Raw genomic sequence first — 13,116 nt, 5'->3', positions numbered from 1 at the left:
TCTTCGGATATATTGCTGTTCCATCAATTTTGTTAAATTTTCGGTAATAATAACAGGTTTACGTACAAAAAAAAAAAAAAAAAATCTAATAATTGCCTAATGTATCTGTATTGGTATTTTATAGAAAAAATTGTGAAAATCAAATTTAACACAGAAATATGCTAAAAAAGCGATTTTGTGAGTTGGATGTGCAATTAATTTTAAAAATAAAAACTTCACTATTATTTATTAATTAAAACATTTAACAATAACAGAATCATTCATATTCTGCAATTCCCTTAAATGTACTATATAATGTGCTGAACAATATTTCAGTGGTAAAAAATGAATTGATGCTTATTAATTTTCACAACAACATAGGAATTAAATAATTTTTTAACTGTATGAAAGATGTTAATTACATATTTTAGAAATTCAAAAATTCTATTATTATTTAAAAAAATTAAAGATTTAATCAGATTAAATACACTTCGCAAAAAGAAGACATTTCACATAAACATTAATAATTTTTTTAAATTCTGAAAAAAAATTTTCTTGGATTTGATGACTATCTATGGGTGTCAATATCTCTTCATCTTCTGATAATTACTGTACACATTTCTTCGTGTAACATTTTTTCTTTAATAATGAGTATTCAGTAGATTCCAAATAGCTGGCTTTTCATGAATAAAGTCGATCAAAACCCATTTTTTATCACACGACAATATAACATTTTTTTCCCCCGTCTTTCAAGGAGTGATTCGGAAATGTGTTTACAAATTAGTTTCATATTGGCGTCAATCGCGCCATTCTTGGCAACTACGTCACTACCAAAGCCATGCGCAATTGGTTGAATTTCGTTTCCAAACAATCTTTCTGTCTACACTTTCAAGCCGGTTGAAAACAGTCCACGATGACGAAAATCCTGCTTGACCGGTTGCCTGCGGGTATAAACGGAAAATTATCAACAAAAGTGTATACGGTATTTGCGTGTATGATAAGGCCTATGCTAAAAATAGACCACCAAAACAAGATATTCCAATAACGTTACAATATCTTCATGATATTGACTATTAATCAGAATATCGAGCAATATCTTGGAAATATCTTACAATATCTTGTGCCAACAAACCATATTTGTTCATTTTTTTTGCAACACATTCAGGTTTTGCAGATTCAATCAATATTTTAGATTTTTTTAAAATTGTATTTGCACGATAAATTTTTTAGAAACTCTACTATTTTCTGAACTTAAAGAATCACCCTGTCCAGCAAAGAAAGGGAGTTTTCAAATTTCCTTTGTCATTCTGAACACAATATATTTATTTCACTCCCATTTGTCTTTTACAGTTTAGCAAAAGTTAATGCCACTTGGACCATGCAATTATTTTTTAATTCCTCATTGTATTTTATATTAAATAATGCTATGTGACAATGATACTAATGTTTTTCATTATGCGACCGCTTACTGTTGCTTGGACTATCTATACTCTGTTTTCTTCCGAACACTCTTCGAATTCGTATTCTTTCTGTGTCGTCTCTCTCTCTCTAATGGTATCCGGATCACTAGACTAAATAGGATAGTAATAGGTGTCCAGTCTGTTTATATCGTTCATAATGGATTCGATTTGCTAACCGTACTCTAAAGATAATTTTCGGTTAAGAGCCGTGCGCTATTTATCAGAAAGCAGGAGTACGACAAAAATGTAAACATTCTGTGATCGGCATGTACGAAGAATTCAATATTATTATAAAATTATTTATAGAGATGAAATTGAAATAGAATCTTTTATCTGGGTATAGAAATTGTTTATGTATTTAATTCCAAGGTAGCACTGATTTTAAGAGACAGGTAAATGATATTTTTATTGCAATATGAAACTTTATTTATTTGAGATGCATTGTATTGTTTACTTATTGATATACATGTTTAATTTTTTTTATATCCTTTAAATGATAAATTTTGTATAAAAATACTTTGAAAATTATAAAGTCCCCATGATAATGAAACAATGCTGTTTAATTTCGATTTTATGATGTTTTTTGGAATTTGAATAAAAATAATGTAAACTTTGTAGTGATGTTCAAATCAACTATACAAATACATATTTTTTTTACCTATTATTACCAAATTTAATATAAAACACAAATTTCTATAAAATTCTCTTAAATTATGTTAAAAGTATCAAGATTAAGTTAACAGGGAGTAAAAGTTGAAATATAATAATAATAAAATAAATCAAGCAATCAATAAAAAGTAATTTAAAAAATGTTATAGGTATATATTTGAGAGATTCTTAACATATAGTAAAAAAAAAAAAAAATCGTAAAATAAATAAAACTGTAATCCCTTGCATTACCTTAAAAATAAACCAAAGATTTTTTTTTTTTTTTAAATCAATATGATCACACTTTCGAACTTTAAAATTTGGCCAATGCAGAGAATATGCCATTAGAAAACTGTTGTTAGGAATATATCTTGACTTTTTTGAAACAAAAAAATTTGTTAAATGAAATTGTTAACTAATCCCAAATGAGGACACTGGTCCATTAATGGAATAAAATCTTAATATGGAATATATGACAGGGATGATATGTTAATGATAGAAATGCACATCAAACCCATTTCTTTTCTTTTATTTATACTACAAAATTTCTTGATTGCATTGAGATAACTTCATTTTTAAAATTAAAAATATTCAGATTTTAGGAATGTATTATGTTCTTGTACATTGATATATATTTTGGTATCCATTTGTCTCATATGAAAAGGATATTTTAGAAAAATATTTCTGCTTGGCTATTGTTACCATTAATTTCTTTGAAAAATACTGCGATTTTAAATGTGTTATTAATGACATACTTAAAAAAGTGTATGATTAACAGAAAATGATGAGTGAGGGAACTTTTTTAAGATTTTAGGACCTATTTTTATTTTTACTATTCAATACGATATTATGTTTTTATTCCTATGTATTGTTGAATACTGAACAAATTTGAAAATTTCATTAAATGCTTAAAATGTTGTTTCAGTTGTTCATATTGATAGTCGTAAAATTTATTTGCTTGAATACAAAAATTGAGAATATTCTACCAATTTGAGTAGAAAATATGTTAGTGAAAAATGTTATATTTTCATCTTATCTTATCTTTCTTTTTTTTTTTCAGTTGACATTGTTTTCAACTGTTTTATTATTATGCTATTTCTGATTTAATAAAGAAATAAGTGGCACCATGTCTGTCAATATTTTTAAAATCTTTTATGTGCTTTACAATAAGCTAGATCTTTTTCTGAAAAAAAAAATATTTATTAGCAATGTCAAATTTAACATTTCTTCTCTAGAATTTCATTTTTTCCCTCCAAATAGTTTCTTATATGTACTTGAAATTATGAAATGTCCCAGATTTTTTATCATTCTGTGTTTCCTACTCTCTGGTTTCTCTTGAATTTGATTTAATTTGTTTTATGTAATACATTTACTGATAATATTGCAATTTTGGTATCTAACCAAATATTAAAACATAATCAGTTTCATTTTCTAGAAGATGTATCATCCATCATCAAAAAATTTTATACAAATCTTTGTAGTTATCAGAGATTCAAAATTAATTGTTTATTCTAATATTGACAAAATTTGATTTTTCAATGAAAAAATGCTGAATTGACCAGTATATAATTATACAACTAATGCAAATACATATAATAATAATAATACAACTAATTAGATAGTTAAAAAGCATGGAACTATCTATCCCCATAAACCTTGGCACCAATCCATGCAATTTAATTGCTAAATTAACAATCTTCTGGTCTCTGGAGGGTCAATGTTTATATTGTTTATCTTCTAGTGCTATCTTTATAACTGTCCACTTCTCAACTGAATGACTAATTTTTGTAGGAATTTAAATCTGGGATAATTTTTCTAGTTTTTGTGAAATTAATTTTATTTGATTTTAATTTTTCTGAATTTACCCTGATTTCCTTTTCTCTCTATTAACGAATACAGAAGAACCTTACTTAATAAACATAATTTGTTACCAAATCTACAAATCTTGTATAATACATAAAAGAGAATGATCTGTTGTATTTCAAAATGTGTTTGTGTGTGTGTAATACATGCTTTCATAAATGAAAGTTGTCTAAACACATTTGTTTCTGCCTATACTTCAAAATTTGACAACAATAAGGCGCAGTATTGTCATTAAATAGATTTGTAGTGGTCATAGCTACTCCCTTATTAGGATGATGCTTCTTGACATGTAATGATGGATTGAGGTGTTTTTCAGATTAGACAATTCACATAATAAACCTTTTCTTCTAATAAGATGAGCAGTTTAATTTCACATTACGACATTTTTATGATTATTTAGGTTATTTTTTAAATTTTATTTACTCTGTGAACATATTTTTTTTTATTTACCTATTATGACTCCAAATTGCCCAGAATCCATATTTATACACAATATTATGGAAGCAAGTGCTGAGTTTTATAAATATTCTAATAATAAAATGTATGGAATGAAATATATAAGAATCTGATTAATTATTCTGGATAAAATATTGATATTCAAGTATTTTATCATTCGAAGAATTTGTATTTTTTTAAATGGATCATCTTGCAGCATCCTATTAGCCTAGCAACCCTAAATAGCTATCTAGTTGTCTATTTGAAACCCTATTTATTAAAACCTATTCTAGATTTATCCATGTACTCAAGTGGGTTGGAATAGTCAATTTGCAATTACTCTTTAACTATATGAGTTTCAGACCATTTCAATTCTACTGTTCCAATGTTGTATTAGAAAGAACTACTGCAGATTGTGATATAAAATTTTGATATTAGAGCACATAGTTTTACCAATATTTTTTCGAAATATTCAAATTTTTTTTCCATTATTGCTCATTTGTAAAATATACATTAATAATAATAAAAAAATTACTTTTAAATGCAATTTTATTTTAATTCTATCCAAAGCCCAGAAACCTACACTGCATGGAAAAATAAGCCGTAATTTCATATCTTCATCGTTATCAATGGAAAAAATAGGCACGCGAAATATTTGGAACGCAATGGAAACGATTTGGGTTGCTCTCCAAAAATCAAATATATTGTTGTAAAATAAGCAAAAATCCATTTTTCAATTCCTACTATTAGCTCACATTCTCTCTCTCTCTCTCTCTATATATATTATCTTGTTCAAATTTTCAACCTTTAATAAAATACTTCTTATTCATCCACTCAAGTTCAAATACATTTTTTAAAACTTGTAGTGGATGACACTTGATGTTAATACAGTTTTTTTTTTTCAAATATTAATTAATTAAATTTGTCCTGTAATTTATATTTGGTCGCCAAATCCGTCGCCATGTCACCAATTTTGTAATTATTTAATAAAAAGTAACTAAAATAATAATAAAAAATTTGTTGACCTAAGTAGGAATTGACTTAAAAAATTTTGTTTCATATATTACTTGTTTTTTAATTTAATAAAAATAGGCGGAAAATTGTACGGCAACAAAATTCACGTTATTTCAAATTATGTAAATCTTATTTATAAGCTACAATAATTTTGTCAATTATGGCAGAAAATTTTTGCTTAGTTTTTAATTAATTAAAGTTAAAATTTCAGAGGAAAAAAAAACTGCTTCAAAGTGTATATTTCCATTCTTTAGCGTATCTGTCTCAAATTTCGTGACTCTTAAGTCTAGTAATCTATCCTATAGAGTCAACACACACATTCTCTTTTATTATTATACTCTGTTTCACCCTAACTTGGCAGTAGTGTATATTCTAGGCATGCCGAATCACAGTCACTGTCAGGGGAACTGGGTTACTTTAAAGTACAAAGTTACTAGAAATGTAGATCGCTGGCGAAACTTTATCTCGCAAATTTTTCGCCAAACAGTAAATATTTATTTACTTTATTATATTATCACTTTATCGCAGAATTAATTGTTTCCTTATTTTCATTATTTTTTCAATATTATTGATGCATTATTGTAATAAATCATTAATGTTATTTCATTTCGTTTCTCAAAAGAAAACCCTAAATCTTTCAATATTCGGTAAAGCGTAGTTCGGCTAATGTTCTTCGAAAAGATATCTGTATAATCGTTCACATCTTTTAAAACTTTATCTAATGTTGGGATCTCATTTCTACGGAAATATGCATTGATTTTTCGTCAAATACAGGATAATGTAAAATCATCATATTTTACAAGACCTGAATGTTTACCTACGGAGCCTGGTCATTTCATTCCAGGAGTACTTAAAGGACTGGATGCCTTTATTTATTTTTTCAAGAGGAAAACTGTTCATTGCGAAACACCTGTAAGGTGCGAAACTTTATCGACGATTTGATTGATAGAATCTTGAGGGTTTTCTCTGAGTCGAGAATAAACGTTTAATATGTTTCTGCATGCTGCACTTTTTGTTGGTTTCACTCGTCTTGAAGGTGTGCACAGCGTAGTCGGTGATAACACTTTCTGTTTTTCAGACATTTTAGAAGTGGATAAAAATAACGAATCGAATAAATATTCAACAATCAAAACTAATAACTACTAATGTGATTAATAGTATCAAAAATATCAGTTGGTAAAAAAGCGAGAATAAAAAAGTACGAAAGATTATAACGGTTGCGAACTGAATGAAGCTGAGTTGGCGGAGACGTAAAAGAAAAGCGCGCCAAATATTTGACCTTGAAGACCGGTTCTAGCCAAAGTAAAATTCATTATGTCAATCTTTTAGTTTTATTCATTCGCTTTATTTACAAAATACTTAACAGATAAGCACTTCTAACTTGAGAATAATTTTAAATACATACTGATAAAAAAAGGATTTCTGTAATTTATGATATTATTTGATAAATCTCTGCGCATTTTAACTATTTTAAAGTCGGAATTGATGGTGAACTCTTTCTCAACGCGGAGCATCACATTTTCTACCTTTTACAATACTGCCCAGTTAGGGTGAAACAGAGTATAGTCGTGATTTTGTTATAAATATCTTACTTGCTAGATGCGTTCGGTCATAAGTTGGGTATCCTTGAATGCTGTTCATTTCAGGATCCCGAAACTGGCACTTCTCGACGCTGGCATTTCGCTTAGGGGGAGTATGTTAAAAGGAGAGCAGTTGTTACGCCTTCCAATTCCGTGAATAATCTGAGTTCATCCTATTGCTGAATGTAAAAATTTCCTCTTTTCATCCCTTTTTTGACTAAATGAACTCCTCCTGGCACATGTGCAAGAGCGCCAAGGTTTTCAATCACCGGAAGTTACGACAATTTCCTGTTCCAACTTCTGTTGCTGCCATCTGTTGTTGTCTTCTTTTTGTTTAACTTATTTTTTAAAAATTATTTTTGGTGTTTTTATTAAAGGAATTAATTCATTACTTATCCTGTGGTATTTATGCACAACATTGTTATGTGGAGACTGGGTCCAGGAGTAGGATACAGTCCAAGCTACTTCAGATTTAATTAATCCACATTTGTAATTAAACACAACCGATGCTTTTTATTTTCAAAATTCACCCCGGCGTTTTTTTGTTTGTTTTCGTATGTTTGTTTTAAAACAATGCTTTTAGCACCTATGAAGAGAAGATACTGCGGTAAAACATCGGTTTCTTATTTTCACAGTGCAGTATTCTTCATTCTTCACCAAACGATTTTGCTTTCGATTCAAAGAAGTTTGTTGTGGAATTTAGATATCATGTGTTAAATTACATGAATTAGTGATTGTATTTATGCGCTTGAAATATTAGGAGATAGCGAATACATGTGATGCGAAAATTGACCTTTTGGACATTTTTTTTTCTTTTTTAATTGGCCTTATTTTCCAATTTCTGATCTCATTGTACAAAAGCCAAAGTATTTTCATACATTTACGTAATTTATTTTATGAAATTTTGCAATTGGAAGAATATGTCTTATCGCAGTAATTAAGGAATAGGTGCATGTTTCAATTTTTTAGTATACCCTGTGTATATAAAATGATATTTATTATATTTTTTGCGAGCTCATTATCACTGGAGAATATTACTTGAAACAACAACGTGGATCTCCAGTCTAAAACTTAACACATGTTTAATCTTAACAATATTCATTTCTAACAAAACTGTTGTAATAATGTTATTTCAAGTACTGAAATTGTCTTCGGTCGTTTATTATTTTTTTTTATGACTGTGCTGCACCAGATAAATGCATCATATGTACCTCATATGTATTAATTTCACCAAATATTCATTAAAAAAAATCAGAAATAATCAAAACATTTGCTTTTTAGCAAGAGAAACTGCTTTACAGTACAAATGTCTTGGTATATTTATTGAATTAGATTTCTGTTGAGAAACACACAGTTATGTCGTATATTTTAAGTTGCTTTGGAAACTTGTTCCATTAATTAAAAAAATTATCTTTCCATTCAGCGAAAAATTTATTTTGCATGGTGATTAAATTTATGGACGAATAAAAGGATGCTGAAAAATATATTCTTTTTCTTTCCAGGTAACTTTTGGAGATGAACTAATGCAGCGTAAAGACAAAAATTATTTTCAAATAAAGTAGTGGATTATGCTGAATATATACAGATGAAAATCGGAAATCCTTTGCCACAGGATCTAAAGATATTTTTGCTGTCATAATTTCGATTTCAATACTCGTACACACACACACATACACACTCTCAAAAATTAACGAATAGAGGATGGAGATTTCTGCCAAAGAAAATGAGGCTCACTTTATTCGGGATGCATGTAATAAGGAAATTAGTGCTGATACAAATGTACAAACTCAAAAATCGTTTATTAACGAACAATTCACGTGTGATGTTTATGGTAAGATAGTTTCACCAGAAGGGCCATTTAATAAGCATTATTGTACTCATAACAGTGAAAAACTGTTTTCTTCTGATGTATTCCATAAAGAAATTTCTGACAAATACCATCTAAATGGGCATGATCCGATTCATGTGAATGAAAAACCATACTCTTGTGATGTATGCAATCAAGAATTTTCCGAGAAAGCGGATTTGAGCGAGCATTCTTGTATTCCTAATCTTGAAACAACATATTCCTGTGATGTATGCGGCAAAGAATTTTCTAAAAAATGCAATTTAACAAGACATTATCGAAATCATTCGAATGAAAAACCGCATTCGTGTGATGTGTGTGGCAAAGAATTTCCCCTGAAATATAAGTTAACTAGGCATTACCGGAATCACACGAATGAAAAACTTTATTCTTGCGATGTATGCCATAAAAATTTTTCGCAGAGAAGTCGTTTGATGAAGCATTCTATAATTCATACGAAAGAAAAAATTTATTCTTGTGAAGTGTGCGGTAAAGAATTTTTTTGGAAAAGTAGTTTGAATGACCATTATCTAATCCATACAAACGAAAAAAAGTTTTCTTGTGATGTATGTGGTAAGGGTTTTTCTCGGAAAAGTAATTTAAAAGCTCATTATCGATCTCATACAAAAGAAAAAATCTATTCATGTGATGTATGCAGTAAAGAATTTTCTTGGAAATGGGGTCTTCACCAACATTATCGGACGCATACGGGTGAGAAGCCTTTTTCTTGTGATATATGCAGAAAACAATTTTCACACAAAAATATTTTAAATAATCATTATCAAACTCACACAAATGATAAACCCTTTTCTTGTGATGTATGCAATAAAAAATTTGCTCGGAAAATTCATTTAGAGGTGCATTATCGAATTCATACACAAGAAAAACCTTTTTCTTGCGATATATGTAGCAGATGTTTTTCTCAGAAGAGTACGTTGGAGAAGCATTATCGAATACATACACAAGAAAAACCCTATTCTTGTGATATATGCTGTAAAAAATTTGCACAGAAAATTGCTTGGAAAGTACATTATAGAACCCATACAAAAGAAAAACCTTTCTCTTGTGATCAATGCGGTAAAGATTTTTCTCATAGAAGTTCTATGAATAAGCATTATCGAACTCATACAAAAGAAAAACCTTGTTCTTAATATGTATACAGCAAAGTATTTCCTCGAAAATTTGATTTGAATAGATATTATCGAATTCATACAAAAGAAAAAGTATTTTTGTGATGTATCTGGCAAGAGATTTTCTACTGAAATTTATATAAGGATATAACACAAACATTATCATTCTGATGTAAAATAGAACCATAATTTTGTAGAGCCTAAAGTAATACATATATTTCAGATGCAGCTACTGTTTTGAGCTCATATTATTAGGATATCTGACGATCTCTGTGCATATTTTATTAGATTTCTTTATGTATTCGTCAATTTCATTTCAAGTGTCATTAAATGCAGTATCTTTCAGAGGTGTCATTTTTTTAAAATCTCTAAAGGACACAATAACACTCTAACGTTAGCGTTCCCTCTTTATTTATGAGTATGAAGGCTACAAATAATCTTTTTATAACTGTCGACCTTGTTTTAAAAGCCGTGTTTGTGGAAATCCATTTAATGACCTATTGAAAAGATTTTACAAACTTAATGTTAGTTTTACGATCATTTCATCTTTTGTGATTGACCATCTTTTCCGATATGTAAATAAATGTGACGTTGTTAAATACAGATAAATGTGCTAAATCCAGAGTGGATTTAATTAACCAATAACTTGGAACTGAAGTCATTCTTTAGAGTGTATTAGAAGTCACAGTAATAAAGGATAGAAACGGAAATTAATCAACATCATTTCTACCTTTTTAATCCTTAACTGGGGAGGTGCGGTCTAGGAGACCGCATTTTCTTTACACTCAAATTTTCTAATAAAAGTATTAGTAAGAAAATCTGTCAATATATTCTGCAGATATTTTACTTGATATACAGGGTGTCTCAAAAACCTTGACCGCCGCTTTTATTCCTTAAATATTGATCATAGACATATACTGTAAATTGCAAAGTTTCTTAAAGAAAGGTGCAAAATATTATGAATTCGATTAAAAATTTCAGGGTATTAAATTTAAAAAATTACAAAATTTAAATTTTTATACGGACCCCGTACAAAAAAATTCCCCAATGAGTAAAATGTTCCCCATTCTGTGATAAGGTAGTGTACAAAATTTCAGCAATTTATCACAAAAAGTCTCAAAGATATGAAACTACATAAATGCTGACTTAAACCACTTTTCGATGCTTGGATATGAATTCGCAAAAAGGAAAAATCAAGTCGGATGTTCGTGTTTTAGGGGTCGTACACAAATTAACAAAGAAAGTAATGATTGAATAAATAAATAATAATTTTGCTATTTATTGGTTCAAAAGTATTAAAAATTTGTAGAAATAATAATTTAAATGAAAGATTACATAACTGCAGAAAGGAAAGATTACTTAAAGAAAAGATTACATAAGCTTTTTTTTTTACAAGTTCATTGACTGTGCTGTTTTTAAGTTATATTCTGTAAGTCATGATATAAAATTTCAAAGTATTGGAAACATAGATTTTAAAATTTGTATTTAAAACTAAAGATATCAAGCATATTTTATTTCCTTATGATACATTCCTGCCCCTTATCATCTGTACTGAAGCTGTAAACATTTGCATTTTAATTTGTGATTGACCCTTCACCACCTTCATGATAAAATTCTGAAATTTTATGCATGACATTATTAGAGAATGGGGCACCTTTTACTCATTGGAATTTTTTGTACAGGGTCCGTATAAAAATTTACATTTTGTATTTTTTAAAATTTAATTCTCTGAAAATTTTAATCGATTGCATAACATTTTGCACCTTTATTTTACACAACTTTGTAATTTACAATATATATCTATAATCAATATTTAAGGAATAAAAACAGCGGTCAAGGTTTTTGAGACACACTGCATAAATATGTTTTAGAAATTTTTCAAAATATATTATAATTGAAAAAAAGTAATTGCGTTGGAACATACATTTTCTTCTCAAATTGCGTGTTACAACAAATAATATTCTTGAAAAAACATATTACTTATTATTTTTTAAATCAAATTTATTTTTCCAGTATAGAAGGCATATAGAAAACAATATAAGAAAAAAAATTCTACAATTATATGAAAAATAAAAAAATTGACCCTTTTTTCTATTGGCATCATCGGTTTTCGAGGGCATTTTAAACACAGGTTAAGTACAAGTATAAAAATCAGTCTATAAATTCTGTAATATTTCTCTTGGTATATTAATATATTAAAAAAAATTTTCAAAATACATTTATAACTAGAAAAATTAATTATATTTGAATATACACATCAGAATCAACCGAATGAAAACTTTCATCGAAAAAATTTTCTGTACAATTATCCTCATCACTAAATTCACTTTCTGCTTCATTTGAAAATCTCTGAAACTCTGCTTTATAACGAGGATCAGTAGGATGGATGATGCTTCGAGCACCAAATTTTAGAGCCATCTGCTAAGCCTTGTATAAAACCGGAACACAAAGGGAGGTGCGGTCTCACAGACGTCGCAGTAAGAAATGGCTGAAATAGTTAAAAAAACATCCGTTGAAAGCGGCTGAAAAAGTGCACATGTAGTGAAGGTCAGGAAATTACAGGGTCATTCCATTCGAGTGAGCTAAAAATAGAATAGGGGTGACTGAAAGTTCTTCTTTAGCGGTCTGTCAGACCGTACTCCCCAGTTAAGGGTTAAAAATATGTTTTTGAAATCATCATATTCATGTTAAAATCATATTTTTATAATAAAAAATTGCTATTTATTTGATTTAATGAGAGTGCAATGCAGTTTCTACATAAGCGATTTTCAAACATTAAAAATCGATTTAAGCTTCCTTGAGCAATATTGAAAATCTGATTTAAAGAAAAATAATAATAAAAGTTTGATTTTGTTCAAAACAATTTCAAGGAAAATTTTTGTTGCTGTTAGTGTGTAGGCTATGCTTTTTATGTTACTTCACACATTCTCACTTCAAATAATGAAATTTTTATACTGACTATGGAAAGGTAGTTATTTTAATTAAAACTTGCCCTGTAAATTACGTCACTTATTAAAATTTGTTGACATTAAAAAAAAAGCTCCGGTCATATTGGCAGATATTTTCTCAGTCCTCCCCCCTTTCCACTCGATTTATAATTAGTTATACAATATCCTTTTCAAAAAAATTTTCATTTGCTGAATGAGATATTTCAACTCTCT

The 13,116-nt window shown here is 28.6% G+C and overlaps 1 protein-coding gene across 1 annotated transcript; it reads left to right on the top strand.

Annotated features, from left to right (window-relative positions):
• The first annotated feature begins 1,673 nt into the window (after nt 1-1,673).
• Nucleotides 1,674-10,309, top strand: LOC129987964 (zinc finger protein OZF-like). Its single transcript, XM_056095988.1, has 2 exons — nt 1,674-1,831; nt 8,482-10,309. The coding sequence occupies exon 2, from the start codon at nt 8,681-8,683 to the stop codon at nt 9,974-9,976; it is 1,296 nt and encodes a 431-aa protein (XP_055951963.1). The 5' UTR covers nt 1,674-1,831; nt 8,482-8,680; the 3' UTR covers nt 9,977-10,309.
• The last annotated feature ends 2,807 nt before the right edge of the window (nt 10,310-13,116 follow it).

Source organism: Argiope bruennichi, chromosome 10 (genome assembly GCF_947563725.1).
Source record: "Argiope bruennichi chromosome 10, qqArgBrue1.1, whole genome shotgun sequence".
NCBI classification, from domain to species: domain Eukaryota; kingdom Metazoa; phylum Arthropoda; class Arachnida; order Araneae; family Araneidae; genus Argiope; species Argiope bruennichi.
The sequence above is the reverse complement of the archived record's forward strand: the minus strand, read 5'-3'. Positions and strand labels throughout refer to the sequence as shown.